The following is a 21,853-nucleotide window of genomic DNA, read 5'->3' on the forward strand; positions in this document are numbered from 1 at the left end:
TTAATTTTAATGAAGTAGAATTTATCACATTGTCCCTCCACAGACAGCACTTTTGGTCTTATTTTTCATATCTGAGAGGGCAAGCCCCTCACCCTATTCTCCTTTTTTAAAAGCATCATGGCTAATCTCGATTTACTATCTTCCATATAAATTTTAGAATCAGCTTGTTGGGATAATATGAAGAACTCCTTTGGGATTTTGCTCAGATATGCATTTACCCAGTGGGATCCAACTGGGGATGAACTAGCAACTTATGATACTGAATCTTCCTACTCATGAACATGGTTATACTTCTCCATTTGTGCAGATCTTTCTTAATGCCTTTTGATAAAGTTTTATAATTTCCTCCATAAAGGTATTGCAAATCATTTGTTTGATTTATTCCTAACTTCTACATGTTGTCTTGCTATTTTAATCTGTATTTTTAAAAAGAAAAATACATTTTAAGCTCTTTATCACTAGTGTCAAATGCTTTTTAGACAGTGAAGATACAATAGTAGTATGAAATATTTTAATTAAAAATAAGCACGAATTATATTAAACTGTATAATATACAACCTATGCCAAAGTTTAAATTAAATAATAAAACCTATGATTTTAGACCAGCAGATACACTAGAAAGTTCATGTTTCAGGGTAAGTTGGGACACTGTATTAGCACAGGGAGCACTTTACTCCACCATTGCTAAATCTTTCAAGTTGTGGCTCTTTTGTCTCTTGGCCTTATAGCCTGGACGCAGGAACTCGATCTTTCTCTTCTTTGCTTCACTTTTATTTTTGTGTTTCTTCAGCTTTTTCTTGGCAGCGATATCAGGATTAGTTACAAACTTGAAAAAAGAATAGAAATGTTATACTACTTTTAAAGTAAATGTTAAACCAATAAAAATCAAATGCAGAAATGGACCATTTTGTTCACCTTAAACATCACAAATGCAATACATGCCCATTAAAGAAAATCTGGAGCCCCAGTTATAAAGTCCCAGTTCTCAAATACATCCAATTCCTCTTTCCTCCCTGGGTAAGTCTGACACACATGCATGCACACACCCCTGGTTAAAAATAGTTAAGCCTAGTGAACATGCCAATTTTTTCAAAGAGCAGGCCTACCTCCAAAGCCTTCCTCTTTTTCCGGAGTGCCCTTTTCTCAGTAGCCTGTTTCTGTACAGAGGCAAAGGCTAAGGAGAAGCTCTCGAGCCCAACCAGCTTCTTCAGTAATTCTATGATTTCCTGGGATAGATTCTTCAGCGAAGGATCTAATCACACACACAATAATAATCAGAAACACGTAGGAAAGGACACATTTGAATATGTACAAAATTAACAACACGCAAAATTTAAACTCCTGAGGCTTTATCACTTTTATCACTTCAACATTAGACACTGATCTAAAACTAGCCTCTCTGTTTCTGAGATGGGAGAAGAAGCAGAAGTGCTGGACACAGCACTCTGGGCCACACCTCATCCAGGATGCAGCAAGAGATCAGAGACCATGAAGCAACTTCCCAAGGGAATCCCGGCTCAGAAGACATTAAAGTAATTTGAGAACTTGACAAATGTTTTGGGTTACCTTTTTTAACCTCTCAGCTCTGTGCAGATGGGGGCAAAGAAAGGTAATTGTGTTTCTCTAATTCCCAGGTCATAGAGGCTTGGCTCTGGTTGTATCCTCTTTTTTTGGATCAAAGACTCCTTTGAGAAGCTGACAAAAAACCATATTCTCCAACCCTTCCCTCTCTTCCAAATGCAAATAGTCCAGGATTTCTGCATTCAATTTCAGGAAAGCTCATGACACCTACTGTAGATTGCAAGTTTCTTGAAGATGAGGACTGGGCCTTTCCCACCGCTGAACCCTTATTAGGTGCTCAATAAATGTTGGCTGAGAACCAAAGTCAACCTGACCTCTAAGAAGGAAACTCTCTCTCCAGGACTAAAACAGCTTCTGTTTTGACATTCACTTCAATTTTTGTTTTATTTAAAATTCTTAACATCCACTTTACCTCCTCTCTTTCCAACCCCTAATTCCCACTTTTCCTAATATCAAAAGAGATAACTTAGGATCAGTGAGGGAAATGTACCAAATGTACCAGGTAAGAAAAAAAAATTGGAAAATTTAAAATATTTGAACTAAAAACTATTATTTGAACTAAAAACTATCTCATATTTTTGCCTTGTAATTTTTGAGAATATAATGACATTTGTTCATTATTTTTCACAGCACTATAAGGTTTAGAACCACCCCAAATTATTTTTCTTTGAATATTTAATCTATGCTTAGGAGTAAAACATCATCTTTTAGGAGAGAAACATTCACTCTTAGACACAAGAAAGCATATAGGAGAAGACAGTCAAAAATAACACAAATATGCCTTATTTGCTTGCTATTAATTGCTTAATAATTAAGCAAGTTTTCTTTCTTAAACTCTGGCAGAGAGGGAGGACAGAAAGGACGAAGGAAGCATTCAGGAGAGAAGACAGGAATCCTAACATGCAAGTATTCAGAAGAGAGGCCACAGAATTACCCTGGTCCGAATAGGTGCTGTTCAGTTCTCGGAACAAAGGAGCTATGATCACTGGGAGGTACGGCTTCACCTTGTCTATTCCAAGATCCATTGCTACAGCTCCGAGAAACTTAAAGATGCATGTTCTCTGAAAGTACAGATCATTTTTCTTTTATACTTGCAGCTACACAGGGTTAATTTAGAAAACAACGTCTATTTGGGGGCAGATGTTATTGCTGCAGTTCTGGGTTCAAAAGTTCCTAGGGACTTAGGAGGATAACTAAAACCATTAAAATACTTTAAAAAAAAAAAAAAAAGACTACTTTCAGTCATTTTGCACATGCATCGCACCTTTAAGGGGTTTCTAGGTGAATAAGCAGCTTCCAGTTTTGCGATCCGGGACAACTTCTGGATCAACCAGAGCAGTGTGGCTGGCTTGCTCTGCTTTTCCTTCTCATCTGCACATGCCTTGTGTTCTTCTACATCCTCTCTGGCCATGCCATCACCTAAAACTTCCTGTTCTTCCATGTCTTCTTTTATGTTACCTTGCTTATCCCCAGAATCAGGTTCCAGTAAATATAAGACTTTGGCTACAAACAACAAATTCTTAACAACCTTAAAAAAAGGGGGAGAGGGGAAGGGTAAGAATTGGACTCTGATTTTGAAATAAATATGGCTCAGTTAAGCAGAAGCTAAAATAGGTATCCTACAATTAGAAAACAGAAAACTGGGTATTGCACTGTTAAATTGATGATCGAGCCTTTTTTTGGATTATTCTTCAGTTTACCTTACAGTGTGTCCAAACCTATTTCCATGTAACTTTTATCCATTTGGCCTACTTCTATTCTTTAAGGTTCCGCTGAGTAAATAATTTCATTCTGGACCATCCATTTACATTTTTCAAGAGAGCTTTGATCCTCATTCCATTAAATTCCTTCATCCATTCTTCACCGAAATAACAGTTTCCCTTTATTGATCCATTTACTGAGCACTGACTAGTTGCCTTGTATACAGCGTTCCAATTCAACTTTAAAATATCCCTATTAGGTACTATTATCAGGAGAGAAAACCAAGGCTCAGAGCTGTTAAATCTCAGCCAAAGACAAAGTGAGTGGTCAGTCAGGATTCAAAGGTCTTTAGAATTCCAGCCCAAGTTCCTAAACACTGAGCTCCTCTTTCCCGCATATACCATCTGATCCAATTGCCCAGGGGTGATTTTTTAGTCTTATAATAATGGACCCATTTATTGAGTCCTAACTCTACAACATACATGAAATCTCTGACGTGGGTATTTCACACCCGTTATGTGAAGGAGGAAACCAATTTGAATTTGATTTCCTTCACCATCCTGGCAACTCTGCTGGAGGAGCTGTGTACCCAAAGTTCCCCCAAATGTGGTACTCAGAATACCACACACTGTCCAAGGCTAGCCTGGCCATCAAGAGTTAATGCCGGGCTTCCCTGGTGGCGCAGTGGTTGAGAATCTGCCTGCCAATGCAGGGGACACGGGTTTGAGCCCTGGTCTGGGAAGATCCCACATGCCGCGGAGCAACTAGGCCCGTGAGCCACAATTACTGAGCCTGCGCTCTAGAGCCCGCGAGCCACAACTACTGAAGCCCGCGCGCCTAGAGCCCATGCTCTGCAACAAAGACAAGACACCGCAATGAGAAGCCCGCACACTGCAACGAAGAGTAGCCCCCGCTCACCGCAACTAGAGAAAGCCCGCACGCAGCAACTAAGACCCAACGCAGCCAAAAATAAAATAAATAAATAAAAATAAATTAATCAAACCCACCCGCCCCAAAATCATTGTCCTTCAAAGCTTCAGTTGCAATGTGGAGTAGATATGTTAAAACTGAAGACGAAAAAGATAAACAGCCAGCCTCCCACTGCATCATCTTTATTGGGAATTTTAAATGGAGCCAGGAGTAATCCCGCTATGGACACCAGAGTCAATTAGATACATGTGCCTAATTGAACAGGTATTTAAGTGTCTGTTTATATTTCATTTAATTCCCCAAGCTTTAACTAGGGAAAACCAAACCAAACCAAACCAAAAACCAAACGTGAGCTTACTCCTATAATGTTGGTAGAGTAGGTCCCTTCTATTTAACTGGGAGGCTTACGATACTTACCTGCTCTCCTAGAGACTGATCCAAGAATTTGGAGTGCAACTGATGGCAAGAGGCTAGGGAGATACTTTTCATCTGTGAAAAGAAAATGGACATTGGCAGACACAATGCAGGGTATTTCTGACTGTTTTTAAAAACTCCAAGTAACTACAATGATACAACTAAGGTAGGAGATTTTGCTCTGAATGACCACCTGTGTAGATCTGGAGAGGGAGGGTTCATGACCAGAAATTGTGTAAATGTTCCCTTCTATTTGCCATAAGAATTTTAGCTCAAGGACATGGGGAGATATAGATCATAATCCTTTAGATTATTGGCAGACAACTTTACAACATTCAAATACTTTTCCCCCCTGTCTTCTTCCCTTCCACTCTCTGCTCATTCAATGTTTATGGAGATCCCACTATAAGCCAGGCGTTGTGCTAGGCCCTACGAAATCGGAGACAGATAAAACATGGTCCCTACCTAACATTTTCAGGAACATGATCTCATTAAGTCATCAACAAGGTTATGGAGGCAGGACAGAAGGAGGCAGGACAGACAGTATCTTATTTGCCAGTACTGATAAAGAACTTAAATATATGATGGAAGATAAATATGCTAAATAAGCAAATCAAAAGTCTGACTAGATCAATGGTCTAAAAATTATCTTTGAAAAATCTTGGCCGTGAGGGTGACCCCTCTCTAGTTACTAACACTCCTATGGATCCACATGTGCATCAAGTTGTTGACTGGAAGAGTTTATCCCAAGGCCAACCCCAAGACAGTTACAGGAACCAGAATGAACATCTCATGTAGATGAGAGAAGGAAAAAGTCTTAGAGAAAACTTACCTTTTGGTCAAGGTCACTTGTTAGGAAGCTGATTGCTACAGGTTCTGAGAGTTTCTTTTTAGTTTTTTTGACATTCCGTTTTCTGATAAGTTCCTCTGGTTGGCAAGAGGCAAAGAGCAATCCAAAAATCTGGGCTGCGGTGAGCCACACCCAGTTGTGCGGATGTCTCAGATGAGAGTGCACGTGACCTAAGGGAGCCAAAGTGCATCCTCAGACGTCAAGGTTTTCCTGACTCTGTGGTGCTGAGCGTGACTAATTCAGGCATTCCTTGAGTATCTATTATGTGCTTGGATTTAGGAATCAAAGATGAACAAAATAGTCCCTGCTTCCCAGAAGTGACGTGGAGAGACTGGAAACAACTAGAGAACCAACTCTACCATGGTAAATGATACGAGAGAGGTTCGAGTTAGCCTGAAAACAGACCGGTTTCATAAGAACTAGCTGAAGACTCAAGGAGATAAGGTAGCATTAACAACTACAATTTCTAAACTAAAATTAAGGTAAATATGTACATGGGTACATACTCTTTTCTCATAACTATTGAAATCAGTGGCTCCAAGTAGCTGACTGGAAAGGTATCATTTATTGAGGTGTTCTAGGTGCCAGGCATAGGCTAAACGTGTTACACATATTACCTGATTTAGACCTCACAACAGTTCTGTGAGGTTGGAACTGTCATTCCCATTTTATAGTTCCAGAGGGAGCTAAGTAACGTGCCAAGCTGTAACAGGCAGAACCAAGCCTGGGCCACAGCTTAATCTGGCCCCAAAGCTCATATTCTTAAACACGACCCCTTAAACTATCTTAAGGATGAGCCGTTAAAGATCACACTCTTGGCTTCCCTGGTGGCGCAGTGGTTGAGAATCTGCCTGCCAATGCAGGGGACACGGGTTCGAGCCCTGGTCTGGGAAGATCCCACATGTCACAGAGCAACTAAGCCCGTGAGCCACAACTACTGAGCCTGCGCGTCTGGAGCCTGTGCTCCACAACAAGAGAGGCCGCGATAGTGAGAGGCCCGCGCACCGCGATGAAGAGTGGCCCCCGCTTGCCACAACTAGAGAAAGCCCTCGCACAGAAACGAAGACCCAACACAGCCAAAAATAAATTAAATAAATAAATTAAAAAAAAAAAAAAAAAAGATCACACTCTTATGCTACAGGGCCATTCTCCATATACCACACTTGGAAAGTACAGTAGAAAAGCCTTGTGGTTACAGACTAAAATGCTAAATGAGCCATCTCATATCTGAGTTTTAGTCTCTGCTGCTTTATTTCATGAAGATGGTTTTACTTTTTTTTCTATATGAACCTTTGCAATTATCTCAGTGGAGCCATACCAGAGTAGGCCATAGAGTAACTTAGTAACTGGATTATTTCTCATAAAATCATATGAGTTCTCTTAAAACAAGTGGGTATTTAAAACATTCATTGCAATGTCTATTTCCTACTGATTAATCAAAACTAAAACATTAAATTAAAAATTCCAGGATCTTATTTTTCATTTAAAGAAATGAATTTTATTTCATTTTATTTCATTTAAATAATATATAACTTAAATATTCCCACAGAAGTGAAACGGTTTAGTAAATTATGGCGCATTTACACGATGGATTATTTATAGCCATTTAAAAGGATATCTACTAAGTATGTTATAGTACTATAATATGCCTACTTAGGTATAAACAGGATATAAAAGTTTATATGGAATTATGCAACCTCAAAAAAAAACAAAACAAAAAACCTATGGTTATTTGACAAAAGGAAGACTGGATGGAAATGTATAACAAATAATCATCAAGTGGCAAGGAGGACTTTGGGAAATTTTTTCCTTTCTTTTACTCCTCCATAATTAATATTCTTTCTTATTTATAAATGAAATATATTATTTGTGAGGATACATATATACATACATATATTATTTGTTTGTTTTTTCCCCCAGAAAGAAATATTTTCACTGTAATCAATCTGCAAGGGCCTTTTAAATCTTTTTCTCATGGACTTTTCCCCTGACATTATATATTTCTAAAGAGTTTATTTTTAGATTTAAATAAAAAGGAAATACTTACTCCAGATTTTACTCAGAGTCTCAGAGGGCTTGATAAACTGAATAATATTACATCCCTTGATGAGTTTACTTATCAGTGTAAGAAAACTAAACAGAAGGCGATCTGCAGCTTTTTCTTCAGTCTCTTCCATGATCTAAAATTAGGAGGGATGTTAAATCAATTAAGACAATAATTTCAAAGTATTTGATGGACATTTTTACTCCAGGATGTACATCTATACCGGGGTTTCTCAACCTAAACACTGCTGACATTTTGGGTCAAATAATTCTTTGCTTTGGCAGGCTACCCTGTGCACTGGAGGATGTTAGCAACACTCCTGGCCTCTACCCACTGGATGACAGTAGCATCCTTCTACCCTCCAGTTGTGACAACCAAAAATGTCTCCAGACATTGCTGTCTCCTGGGGGGCTTAAGAAACTTTGATCGTCATATACTATGGAAGATAACTTACTTTAATCTTCACTTTAAAAAGAAGATAAGCAAGAGTTTTACTCCCTAGCAAATAACTTACATTTGTAAAGTTTTCAGGATCAATTTCCTTTTCAATCACACGGAGAACAGTTCCAAGTCTTCTCTCAAAAGCGACTCCTTCACTTTCCACAAACAAGCCACAGATCAGGGCAGCTAGCTGTCTATTTAAGCTCTACCGAAAATAAAACCATCACAAGACAATATCAGCACAACTTGGGAAGCTGTTTCCAAAATTGTAAAATGAAGGTGGGCGTGACTCTGCCCTCAGTAGTTCTTTATGATACCAGAAATCAATAGAATGTGGATTTTTGGTGGCTAACATGAAAAATATAGAGAAATCTTCACCACCCAGAACAACATTAAAAAAAGTGGTATCCACTGAATAATACATTTTTTCTCATTTTTAAATTTAAAAAAAAAAAAAGGAAGAAGTTTCAGCCCCCCGACCCCATTCTGATTTTAATACTTAAAGCCAATATTAAGTTATGACGTGTGTTGTTTATATTCCACAAAGATGGGCCAGTGATGATGAGGGTAGAGTCAGCAAGTGGTTATAATTATTGGCAAAAGTTACATCCTATAAATTGTATAAGCAAAATTGGAAACAAAGATATTCATCAATGGGGATTGGTTAAGTAAATTATAATACATTCATGTACAGTAACTGGGTGACATTGACCTTGTAGTGGGACTACAGGTGATATTTGTTTCTCTCTGTAACTTCTTATATTTTCTGAAATTTTACTGTAAGAATATATTATTACCATAATCAAGTAAAAACAATAAAGCTATTTGGGAAAAATTAATTCAACAATGTATAATATGTATTCCTATTTAAAGTATGAACACCAAAAGCTCAGACTTTTCTTTGCAATATGACTAAAAGCAACCCTAACCTTCTTTGCCCCAAACCAGGTGGTAACCATATCGAAGAGCCAATCTTTTTTCTCAAGGCTGATTTTACTGAGTAAGGATTTGATTGCCATGGATGCCATCTTTTTACACATGGCAGAGTCATCATTCACCATCATTAGACAAAGAGGAATAAAGAACATTCCACAGTTCTCGTGGAGCAGTCCCTGAAAGAAAACAGACACTTATGAGCGCACTCAGACTGGAATTCTCACAGATGTCCTACAAACAGAGGACCCTGGGCTCCCGGGAGCCACAGCTTGTTAACAAACACAGAGTTTGTCTTTGTGGTTCACGGTACCTGAGGGAATGTGTCAAAGAGATAAGCGATCATTTCCAAGGCGGACTCTCTCCCGGTCTCATGTTCATAACTAGGGTAAGAACATTAGAAGGACTTGTTAGTAACTTTAAAATTTACCAATAATTATTTTTAAGAATTTAAAATGTTGTCTCAAGGTGCCAGTCTATTTCTTAACAAGTGGAAAAAAACTCCATTTTCCCAATTTTAATACATGTACTTACCATGCTACTATGCAGTTATAAATGTAATTTTGTTAGATTTTTACTGTTCTCCTAAGTGGACTCTAATGGCAATCGATGGTCAGAGTGAACTGAAAAGCAGCTTGCAGAACTGCTCTATGAAGCCATGCCCAATGCTTGACACTCAAGTCAGTGATTCACAGGATAGCATCCTCAAAGAACGTGCCATTACATTTCGGCTTTGTTCTTTGCAAGACAGTCCACACGTTAAAAGGAGAGAAGAACCTACCCCACTGCCTTGTGTAGTTTATGGCTTCAACTTACTTCAGTTGAGCGAGCATGAATTCCAAGTTTGGTCGCAATTTGTCACCCAGGGGATAGTCAAGAATGTATTTCAGAAAAACCTAGGAACAGAAGTCGCACAAGAGATTATTTGGATCCTGTCCCTCCAGGATTCCTCTTTCCTAAGCTGCTTTCTGGGACACACTGGTCGGCTACAAAGACCTTTCAGAAGGGTGATCAGTTAGGTGAAGTCCACCTCTTGAGTCAATAACTGTGCCCCTCCTCTCTCCTCCCACTGCACTTCCTCAGGTCTCGCCTGATCAAGCGTCAGGTCCCGGCCCACCATTAGCATGGTTGTTAAGGGCTCCAAATCTCAGCTCACACACTGGCAGCACATCTCTGCGATAGGAGGCTGTGCTGAACTGAGTATGGACTGTGGTTCAACCCTGTATTTCCCCTGAAATAAGAATAACAATAATAGTGATACTACTACTAACTTTTGCATTTACTAAATAACTTCTTTGTGTTAAGCACTGGGTTAAGTGTTTCTTGGTTGGTTTTCATTACTTCCTTAGGAAGCAGGTAATATGATCCCATTTTAAAGATGAAGAGAATGGAGTTGGCACAGAAGGTAAGCAACTTGCTCAGGTGACACTGCCAGAATCCCATGCCTAGCCTATCTGCATCCAAAGGCTCTGCTTGCAAACTACTGTATTATTCAGCTTCCTTTGTTAATAAACTGTGAGAACTAAGCACATCATTTAACTTACCAAGGCCTGTTTTTCCCCAACCATAACACGGTGGTACTGTTTCTTTTGAAGGATAGTTACAAATAGAAGTCACGTATGTAAAATGCTGGGCATGCAGCTAGTGCTTAATAAATAGCAGCTGACCCTCCTTCTTCCTAAATGAGTTAACTTTTTCTAAAGATGGCCTCCGCAGCCCAAGCCCTCCTTTAACTCCGAGTTCATATTTCCAATTCAGACCCTTCCATTTCCTGGGTTGATATGCACTCATAAGATCAGGACAAATTTACGAACACAAATCTGCTAGTGTCACTCCTCTGTCTACTGATTTCGCTGGCTCTTTGTTATTCTTAGAACAAAGCCCTACATCTTTAACAAGACCACAAGGTCTTGCCTGATCTGGCCCCCTGCCCTGTCATTCACCTTCAACAAGCTAAGCTCTTACCCACTTCAGGGCTTATCTTCCTTAGCCTGCAAGGTTCAGCCTTATTCTTCCTCCAGACTTTGCTTATATGCCAATCCTCAGGAAAGCTTTCCCCCACTATCATACTAGGGTGGTCCTCCACCATGTCATATGCTCTTATCATATGCTCTTCCATACTTTGTCAATTTTAAGAGGCACAGTTTTCCACATTTTAACATATCTGAAATTGGGATGTCTTACAATTGATGCCATCTTACCACTGTCATAGTTTTTTTTCCTTCCTTTGAGGTATGTAAGTAATGGTGTGTCTTGTAAGTGATGAAATACAACAGTACTTTCTTCCTCCTGGCACTTAGGATGTCTGTAATTAAATAACTGCTTGTGGGATTTCTGCTTTGCGCATGTCTGCTATAGGATAGACAGGGACTATACAAATTTTGTTAACCACTCTTCCAGCAATACCAGGTACACAGTGATACACATTAAGTGGTCAGTGTCTGGACCACTGGAAGGAAATCTTTGCTGCAGGTTATCATGCTGCAGAAGGAAAATGTATTTCTTCATCCATCTGAAACATGCCACATACGGGCTATATTCAAAATGCTCTTTATACTGAAAAATGGCCTTACACTTGGTATGTGAATGGGCTCCTGAGTCTTAGAATAAAGCAACAGTATGACACAAAGTCTTCAGAATTCAGTGTTGACATCTCTCCACCCAAAAACCAAACAGAGAAGGCAGGGCCCAACCCTTGCCATGGGAATAAGCTCTCTCTACAAACCTGTCTGCACTGGACTCTGACAGGTTCGTTTTGTGCAGAAATTGCCAGCTTGGACACTTTGCGCATGACATCATCGATTTCTGGAACCAACAACTTTCTTGATAAAATGGCCTAAAATACAAAAGGAAAAGACATACTTATTTCAGTTTTACTGCAGATGGCCTGTTGTTTACTAAGCTGACCTGATGTTAAAAGCAGTCACAGGCAGTTTTCAAACATAATGAAAGTATCTCCACAGGAAAAAGAACATAAACTTAAAAAATGGTTAAAATGGTCAATTTTATGATACATACAAGCAGACTACATGCATTTGTACAGAATTCCCTGGAAGTTTAATATAGAGCTCATGTTCAAACATTTTAATAAGCAGTTAGCTTATAATTAATCAACCAAATCATAATCATCTTTATAAATTAATTTCAGAACTATCTACAGCTAGTCAGAACGCTATGTTCCATGTTATTCTAAATATCTGACGTGAGGCTCATTCACTGCACAATCCAACATTCTGGGGACACCATACCTTCAGAAGACCAAATGCAGTGGCTTGTCTTGTAATATCATAAATGTCCTCCTCAGCATATGCTAGTAGAACTTGAAGCTGCTTCTCAGTTATCTGGTAAGACTTCACTTTCTTCACAAGTATGGTCACACACTGCAAGTTACAACAGCGAGGTTAACAGCCAGGACATCCCACAAATCAGCATACAGTGGAATGATAAGGACTAGATACAACAGCAATGCTTTTTCACACAGGACACCAACACTCTGGCCTTAGCAAATTAATCTGGAAGAAATTTGACCACGACCACAAAGGATGATGAGGAAAAGTAACTCTGATGTTAATCCCGGTCCTGGCTTTTTCTAAGTGCAAGTGAAAACACCTCACCTTGAAACAATTTACCACCAGGTGGAAATTCTGGCCCCTGGCAGCCCCGAGTTTTGCATAGTCCTTCAGCAGAAGGAAAAGGTGCTTCATTAGCTGTTCCGCTTTTGTTTCTGTGGAAGGCAGGGGGAACCTCAAGATCCAGATCAGGCATTGTAAAGCACCTGTAATCACCTGAAAAACAAAGACAGACAAAGCCAATCAACTGATGAAGTGACCGAACTCAACAATCCAGCACCTAAGGCTGTGTAGACTCTGAGCAACTGAGTTGAAGGAATGAAGCGCTCTGCCCGTCCACTCAGGAAGAACTGTGCTCAGAGTGTAAGAAAATAGGGAAGCTTCCTCTTCCCTGTTGTAGAACTTACTGCTTCTCCATAGCAAGTGAAGGTATATCCCAAGCAAGTGAGAAAAGGTGCTCATATTCTTAACCTATTATGGGTAAATAATTAGATGGGCTGGCTAATTTTAGCATTTTTTTTTCTGAAAAACACATTATAAATGCCTTTCCAATTTTCTAGAATGGTACTTCAATTTAATCCATTCTTATTAAGTTTGTATTATGTACACAAGGCACTCTACAGAGTGTTAGAAATATGATGATAAAAAGGATGCCCTTCCGCATTTAAGGAGCAGATAGCTGAAATTAAGCACGGGAACTATGACCAATAATTTAATATAGTTAAGCGCAGTGCCAAAGGTATGAAAAAATGTGTTGGGACCAAGTGACTACAAAAGAATCCCTGAGCCTCCAGGCCAAACCTTCTAGATTACCTAGATCAGCTGGTTCACCTCTACCTAACAGACCCCTACACTGTGGTTGCTGGGATGGCCTTATTGGGCTGGATTAGACGACGATAAAGGAAAAGAGCTCAGGTGTCAAAAAGACCAGGGCTTAAAACCCAGCTCTGCAACTTATTACCTGTTTGACCACAGAGATGTTAAATACTTAACCTCTTGGCACCTTTGCTGTAAAATAGGCAATCTGAGAAAGTGGGAAAGGTGTGGGCTTCGGAGTCTGAAAGGCTGAGGCTTACATCCTAGATCTGTGATATGGGGCAAGTCACTGAGCCTAAGGCCTGGATTTCTCATCTGTGAAAGAGACACATTACTAATATATGCTTCATGGGTTGTTACGAGGATTCACAGCAGGGAGCAGTCGCAACAAGGATGATGGTGATGAGATGACGATTACTGCCATGGGGACAGCACCACTCACCCTCATGAAGTTGTGGTGAGGATCAAATGAAGGGCTTTTACAACTGTTAAGCGCTATCTATTATTAAATTGCTGTGAAGGGAGCAATTTAATGCAGAGAACAGAGGTGGTTCATGATGTTGTAAATCTCTTTAAAAACTCAATCATCTTGTGAAGCACAAGCCTAGAAACAAATTCTAGGTATACTGCACAACACAGCTCCCATGAAGGAACAGATGCTCACCTTCACGTCCATGGAACCCAGGCAGTCTATGAGGAGAGGCATAAAAGGATCCAACATTTCCAGAACATGTTCACTTGAAGACTTGATCTTGGAAGTCTTCAGACTAAGATGCAACAGCTAGAAGATTTAAAAAGATACTTCACATCAGTTGCCCCTAAGACCAAATGAGTGAGGTAAAGGTGAAATGATTTTAAGAGACCAATGTGAAATGTTAAGATGCTTCTATTTGAAATTATAAAAAGTGTGAAGAAAGGGGAGCCACCTGGGAGAGTCTCAGTAAGTGAAGAAGGTGGGAGCTCACTGTGCAGCTGAGATTCCAAGTTCATTTACCAAATGGTTATTACTCAGCATCTGCTTTGATTCCAGGTACTGGCTTGGCGTGAAGGACACAGCAGTAACCAAGATGAGCAGGGTCACCGCCCTCATGGATCTTAGCCAGGATGACAGACTCTAGGGAATAATTCGCTAGAAATGCAGGGTGCTTTGAGAGTTCTGTGGGGACCTGGGCAGAGGGAGGAATAGATGGTGAGGTCCTGGGGTGGGAAAAGTGGGGTGACTTTAGAGAGCTGAAAGGAAGCCACGTGTACAGGATGAGGCTATGCCCTTGTGGCCCAAATGAAGGACAGGGCTCTCTCCTGGGAAAAAAGGGAGCCAATGAAGGATTAAAAAAATATATACAATAAAACGATCAAATTTGTGCTTTCAAAAAATTTAGAGTAGTTCAGAGGTGCACACTCATGGGCAAAGCAACAGTGAAAGCACTGTAAATATTAGGTCAGAATCATTAATTCTGAGAACGTTATATCATCAAAGTAAGTACCAGCATTTCCAGCGGAAATGAGCAGTACTGGAGATTCAGTAGAGGATTAAAAGGCACAGACTCACTGTGTGCAGCAAGTCTCACTTTAAGGTTAATTCTTACCCGAAGTCCAGACTCAATAAATATGTGCATGTTGGTTTTCTTGCTCACAACAGCTTTCTGCCCGCCTCGAACTGGAGTTGGGGGGAGCAGAAGACAACTCTGGGGTGGCAGACGTGGATCTGGTGCAGGGGCTGCTGGATTTCTGTCAATCAAGTGGAATGAAAACTAGTAGAAAGTACACTATATGCTGCATCCCCGGAAGCTACTACGGCCCCTTCCGGTGCGGTGAGTCCAGTACCAAATAATGTGCTCTTTGCTGTGGTTTTTTTTCCCCCTTAACCTCAAGACACCGAAGAGATGATTAGGTTGTTGATCAAAGTTTCTAGAACCCCAGAAACAGAGGTCAGAGGGATGAACACATTTAAATGAAGAGGAACAGCAAGGGGACACTCCCTTCCTTTGATTTCTGAAAACAAATGCCAAGGAGTCTCTTTCAGAATACAGAAGCAAAATTCAAAGGAAGTTTACAAATAAGGTATTTAAAATCTTTGGAGGTCTAAATCTCTGATCAGAACAAGAAGTATATATTTTAAGTCTATCCCAACTTTGATTCAATAAATATCTAAAACAAAAGTGGTATCAAGTAAATGTCAAAATAATTGGTTGCCTTCACAGCTACCGCATTCAGCAGAAACAATCTTGTGTTGACATGTATTACTTGGAAGGACCTCAGCCCAAACACCACAATGTAGTACCATCTTACAACTCAGATAAATATGCCTTTTTTTCCCTACTAAAGCAAATTATTAAATGAACCCACTTAAGAGTAATTGAGTACTGAATGGCTTATTAGAAGTATGAACCTAAAGGATAGTTGTTTTTTTTTTCAAACTTACTTTTCCTTCTCTGTTAACAGGGGTAGATTTTCGCTGACCAAACCGTAACTAAGCAACAGAATGGATTCTGCCGTCATTTCCTGGTTTACAAGTAATCCTGCTATGATTCGACGTAAGGTTTCATGAACTTTCCGGGCCAGTTTTAAACTCGTGGTATTTTGCAGGATCTAAAGGCAGACATAAATGCATGCTGAGGTAACACAGAACTGCATTTTGATTTGTTCTAATAGTAGTTCTCTTTTATATATTTACTTTTTAAAATATGCTTTTTGCTAATTAAAAAAGAAACACATTCTTAATAAAATTTCAAACATAGATATAACATATAAAGTCAAATATACCCACGACCTCAGCCCCAGAGATAACCACTGCCAGCTGTGTATGCTGCTGGATTTCTTGTGCCTCCTTGGCACTCTCTTTGTTGATGAGGTCTGGGCACAGGGCTGGAGATAGGATGTGACACTTGGAAGATGTCAGCCTTCCAAGTGCATTAAATGGGGTGGTTTATAGGCAAGCACATACACATAACACAACATCAACAAAATGCAGTCACTACTCGCAGGAAACCATGCTAAGGAAGTGGTGTGACGGCCAGGCCTCAGGGTTGGGTATTAGTTATTGGGCCAAATCAGAGGAACTTAATGGGACCCCAGCACCATCAACCCCAGTACAACCCTCAGCATGTCATAGCTATTCCACTGCACAGGACATGGATTAGTAACTTTGATTACCTTGGAGGGACTTGATAATTTACATAGAAAATACATGTGCTTTGTCAACTCTTCTTCATCCTCAAAACATATCTAACATTCTTAGATCAGGCTCAGATAAGCTAAATGCATTCTAGGAACAATTAGGGAGTTAATCTAGCACCAAACATGTGGAATTAGCACACAGAACTCTATGAAGGTAGGTAAATGACAGTCCCTGCCCAATAGGAAAGGCAGAATGAAAATGGTGGAAAGAATGTGAGATTTGGATCAGAAAGATCTGGAATTAAATCCTGACTTTTCTCCTTAGCCATGTTCCTTTCTATCTTTCTAAGCCTGAATTTTCTCATCTGTAAGACGGGAGTACTGTCAATCTCAGGGGACGGTTGTGCAGATTAGAAGAGATAATGAAGCACAGTGCTAAGAACATGGGTATCTGTTCAATAAATGCCAGTTCTCTTCCTCCTGGCAATCTGGGAGCAGCAGTCTGACTCCAAAGGCTATGTTCTTAGCTGCTGACGGGACCCAGCTGTACAATTCACCTGTAGTTCAATTCTTGTTGCCTTTCCTTTTGCATCTCATGGTTTATATCAGGGACTCTGATTCTTGGATCAGAATCAGCGGAATCAGAATCCACTGAGCTGCCAGCCACGTGGTACTGGTGCCCTTAGCACCAAAGCAAATCATGATGCTCAAGGCTCTTTTCAAGAGCTCATGATACTGTAAGTATGAATTAGGGATCCCCTTTATTACATTCAAGTCCTTACCTCTTTTAGTGGAAGGATAAGTTTTGTAACCTGATCTTTTCCTACAAACTTGCCCAAGATTTCATAAGAATCATAACTCTTGCTTCTTCGTGCCTCCATGACCTTGGAGAGGATCTGCTTTACTTCCTTCTCTTCAGCAATGGCACCAAACAACTCATGGTTAAAAATCTTTAAAAGAAAAAAAGCCAAATGGCAATTACGTGCACTCAGCAACTTATGCCAACATAAGCAGTCTTTGAAAATGCGTGGTATGTCCAAGTCAAGGATTAAAATTAGACAATAGGAATTTCTATTAGATTTCACTTTTTTCAATGTAGTTTAGGGATCAATTACTAAAAAACAAATACAGAAACACTTCAAGGTTTACACCAATGGAAAACAAAAGAAAAATACCAGGTAGATTTACATATATAGTTGTATAATATATAAACAGGCACTTCTTCTTTGATATTATCAAAGAGTAGCTTAATTTCTCTTTAAGAAATTCTCATATTTGTAACTTAATTATCAAAATTAATGCATTTAATGAAAAATGTAGTGTCTACATTTTTAATGAATAAACAAAAGATTGTGTGCCACATTTAGTGTCTTTCTAATCCTACCCCCCAAATTATCATATTATCTGATTTTAAATTGTTATTAATTTTTCACTATTCTAAATAAAGCTCTAATGAATATACTTTTGTACAAACCCCAGACCACACCTCTGATTATATCAACTCAAGACCTACTAGCAACAGCAGAGTACCCATCTCACATCACTTGAGTCTCAGCTTTTTAAACCTCTGCTAGCCTAAGAGATGAGATAGTACATTATTTTCATATTTATAGGCTATTATTTCTTATTTTGTGAACTGATTTCTGTTCTTTGACCTCTTAAAAAAAAAATTAGAATTCCTTTCTCTAAGTCTTACCTCAATCATTATATCCAAACAAGAGTCCAAATTCCCAACTTGCAGCTTGTTGGTGAGGCCTTGCAGCAACATGTAAACAGTGAAAGTTAGCACATGGACCTAAAACGAAATGTATGATAAGAATATGGATGGCTAAGAACACCACAGTAGAAAAAACAAGATTTAGAAGTACGGCAGGGGCGCACTCAGATTATATATCTGTAATTATTGCAGGGAGAAGCTTTGACGAATGACACATACTTATATCACTGCCTAAAATCCTTTAACCAGATGGTCCCTTTGTAGAAAAGATGCTCAGAAACACATCACCATGCTTAGGTTCTATTATTGTGACTAAATCAGGCCAATGATTTATAAAGAAGAGCACAAGTCTTGAACTTTTAAAAACCAACCTGTGAATTAAGGAGCCTGCCAACGTTGAATGCAGTCAAACCTGGTACAAAAAGTGATAAGAAGGAAACAAGTTTTTGCCCCTCACAGTGATCACAGCTAACATTCCTTAGAGCTTACTATGGGCTAGGCACTGTATTAATACCTCACATGTACTCAATCATTTAATCCTCACCCACTCTATCTATGGCGTAGGTGCTACATTATCAGCATTTTCAGATGAAAAAGCTGAGGCACAAAAAGGTCAATCAAACTTGCCCAAGGTTACATGAATAGGAAATGGTGGAGTCAGGATTTGAAACCAGATGATGCCAGAGTATACAGAGTACACAAAAGGGTATATTCTGTATACTGCTTCCGGTGCTGTTTATCAAGGTAAACATCAGATAATGATCATACACTAAGAAAATACACCTGGTTGTCAATATACAGATTGGATTTTAAAGGCATAATTTCATATGTATCTACTTATGATCTTTAAATACTTTTACATATATAAAATATGTGCTGAGGACTTTATATAATTTTTAAAAATCCTTTTGGTGGGGTGAAGAATGAAACTTGAAGAGTACAGTTTTGATTCTGTCTACATGATTAATACTAATACCCAAACTGCTGTTCTCTCATCCTTATTTTACTTACTTTAACGAATAATGAGACAGACTGGAAGAACAGGTGGTTAAAGAAAAAAGGGCTACTTGTTTAAATACCTCAGGTGCTCAATTAAATGTGTGAATGAATCCTCAAAGACAGCTGTACTGTATTCATCCTGGTATGCTCAGTGCCCAAGAGCACCTCACACAAAGTAGCCATGAAATACGGGCTGGTTGAAAGAATAAACATGGACACTGACAGGGGCTCCGGTTCCAGGTAAGATGGAAGAAGCACACTCTATCCTGTCTCTCCCACTGAGTGCAGCTATAAGCCCCAGACAGGATGCACAGAGCTGCAACTGGGGAAGAACACCAGAGTGCAAGTACCACCAAGCTCCCGGTGCGTTTACCCGTTTTCTATACAGTTATAGACGTGGGGACTGCAGCAGCCACAAAGCTGCTGGGAGACCTTCCTTTCCCACTGGGACTGCAGTTCTGAGAGGATGGGCCAACTAGCTGCTTTTCTCCTTCTCTGTCTTGCCGCCACTTAGCCTCTGTGTGGGTACAGCTGTGGGAAGTGCATGGCGAAGTGGGAGAAATAAAGCCCCAGCTTTCCAGCTGGGGGTGTGAAATAAGTGGAAAAATAATGTGTTAGCAAAGAATCAGAAGATATAAGGGACTAAATGGAAACTTTACAACTGAAAAAAACCAACAGACCAATAATTGAAATAATAAAATTTACTAGATGGGTCCAATAGCAGGATGGAGATTAAAGAGGAAAGAGTCAGTGAACTTGAAGATGAATCAATAGAAATTATGCTACACAGAAAGGAAGGAGACTGAAAAAGAAAATAAAAATGGAGCCTCAGGGATGGATGGGACCCCCCAAAAAAGTCGAACAGGAGTCCCAGGAGAGGAGAAAGAGTGCAGTGCAGAAAAAGTATTTGAAGAAATAATGGCTGAAAACTCCCCAATGTGGTTGAGAAGCTGAACAAACCTCAAACAGGGTAAACCCAAAGAAATCCACCTTCATAATCTAACTGCTGAAAAATAAAGACAAAGTCTTTAAAGCTGCCAGAGAAAAATAATGCATTACTTAGAGGGGAAGAACAATTTAATTATTCATCAGAAAGGCCAGAGGAAGTCGCATGACAGTTTTACAGTGCTGAAAGAAAAGAAATAACTGTCAATGCAAAAGTATATATCCAGTGACAACATCCTTCAGGAATGAAGGTGAAACAAAGACATTCACAGGGGAAGGAAAATGAAGAGCATCCGTTGCCACCACACTTGCTCTGTGAGCTTGCCTAAGACCAAAGGGAAATGATACCGGGAAGAAATGTGGAAATTCAGAAGTGAAGGAAGAGCAGTAGAAGTGATAAATATCTGGGCATATTTGAGGATTAAAAGCAAAAACTCTAACGCTGCTTGATAAGTTTTCAACATATAAGTTTCCAGCAAAGTAATACATAAACAACTTTTAAACAAAGGAAGGGTGAAGGGATCTATAGGGTAATAAGGTTTTTACATTCCACTTGAAGTGGTAAAATACGGATTCTAAATAGATTATTAAAAATTAAGTATGGATATGGTAACCTGGAGCAAGCACTACAACACTATACAAAGAGAGACAGTGGCAATGCATATTGATATTTTTAGTGTGCTACTTATAGCCTATAGAATAGGAACCTACCTCTGAACAAACGAGGACTTGGAAGGTCAAGCTAACTACCAGGAGTCTTGGCTGGGTACTTAAGAAACACAAGCTGCAGTGTTTCTCAAACTTTAGATCGCTCAGGGATCTTATTAAGATGCAGACTCTGTAGGTCAGGTGTAGGGTCCTAATCATACTTCTAACATCTCCCAGGTGCTGCTGAGGCCACTTGTCTGGGGCCCACACTTGGGAGTAGCAAGACAGCCAGGTAACTACTCAAAGAGCTTTGTATTCCACCTGGTGCTCTTATTAATTTTATGACATGTCATGCATTTCAACTCTTAAACAAATGTCTATGTTCTTTACTGTTCACATGTGTGGCTATACATTCAATATACAAGAATTTTATTAAGAACTCAGAGAATACAAAACTTGATATCAAGTGATTTGAGAGAAAAACACAGGTTATGAAATGCAGTTCTATAAGGATCTTTAAAAAAGTTAACTATAAGGGCTTTTTAAAAAACAGATTTTTAAAAATACTGATTAAAAATTTTTAAATATTCTTGCTTGTTCTCTCAGTAGATCAACTTTACAAAAGACAGACCCAAAGTATCATGACTTAGTGTTTAAAGTGCAACTATTTGAACCCCAACCCAATTTGAATATAAAGTACATGATGCATTGTTTGGTAATTGCAATCATTGTTGCTTTTGTTGTGGTCATCCATGTACAATGCTTGGTGTCAGTCTATCTATCTCTTGTAAAAATAAAATACAGTGTGTGTGTGTGGAAAAAAAAAAAAAAAAAAAAAAGAAAGTAGGCAGGATTTATAAATTATAAGTAATTATAAACAACTGTTAGGCAGCTATGTTCATTTTAGTGTTGGTAATATTGGAATGATAATTATGTCAACATTTAAAAAAAAAAAAAAAAAAAAATAAAGTACATGATGCAATTTACCTGATAGCCACGCACAAGGGTAGTCTGTAATTCTTTTAAAATATATTGTAGGTAATGCACACCCAGATCCTCTATTATTTTTGTGAGAGTGCTGCGAGCAATGTCTCTGATTTCCTGTGCTCTGTTCTTGAGGAGGGCACACACCTTCAGCAAAATACTAG

At 39.2% G+C, this 21,853-nt stretch overlaps 1 protein-coding gene across 3 annotated transcripts in view; it reads right to left on the minus strand.

Moving 5' to 3' along the window:
* Nucleotides 1–497: 497 nt before the first annotated feature.
* UTP20 (UTP20 small subunit processome component) overlaps nt 498–21,853 on the minus strand; it is a 95,345-nt gene continuing 73,989 nt past the window's right edge. For all 3 annotated transcript variants that reach the window (XM_057555887.1, XM_007165813.3, XM_057555886.1), the window contains 20 exons: nt 21,693–21,849; nt 18,093–18,191; nt 17,179–17,346; nt 15,702–15,868; nt 14,866–15,007; nt 13,944–14,060; nt 12,509–12,679; nt 12,143–12,274; nt 11,620–11,730; nt 9,711–9,790; nt 9,208–9,277; nt 8,891–9,073; nt 8,035–8,166; nt 7,524–7,656; nt 5,459–5,646; nt 4,630–4,701; nt 2,846–3,109; nt 2,516–2,642; nt 1,107–1,252; nt 498–826 (listed from right to left, as the gene is read on the minus strand). In XM_057555887.1, coding sequence (XP_057411870.1) covers nt 671–826; nt 1,107–1,252; nt 2,516–2,642; nt 2,846–3,109; nt 4,630–4,701; nt 5,459–5,646; nt 7,524–7,656; nt 8,035–8,166; nt 8,891–9,073; nt 9,208–9,277; nt 9,711–9,790; nt 11,620–11,730; nt 12,143–12,274; nt 12,509–12,679; nt 13,944–14,060; nt 14,866–15,007; nt 15,702–15,868; nt 17,179–17,346; nt 18,093–18,191; nt 21,693–21,849 — 2,815 coding nt within the window. In that variant the 3' untranslated portion in view covers nt 498–670. The remainder of the gene's footprint in view (nt 827–1,106; nt 1,253–2,515; nt 2,643–2,845; nt 3,110–4,629; nt 4,702–5,458; nt 5,647–7,523; nt 7,657–8,034; nt 8,167–8,890; nt 9,074–9,207; nt 9,278–9,710; nt 9,791–11,619; nt 11,731–12,142; nt 12,275–12,508; nt 12,680–13,943; nt 14,061–14,865; nt 15,008–15,701; nt 15,869–17,178; nt 17,347–18,092; nt 18,192–21,692; nt 21,850–21,853) is intronic.

This window comes from Balaenoptera acutorostrata, chromosome 11 (genome assembly GCF_949987535.1).
Source record: "Balaenoptera acutorostrata chromosome 11, mBalAcu1.1, whole genome shotgun sequence".
Classification (NCBI taxonomy): domain Eukaryota; kingdom Metazoa; phylum Chordata; class Mammalia; order Artiodactyla; family Balaenopteridae; genus Balaenoptera; species Balaenoptera acutorostrata.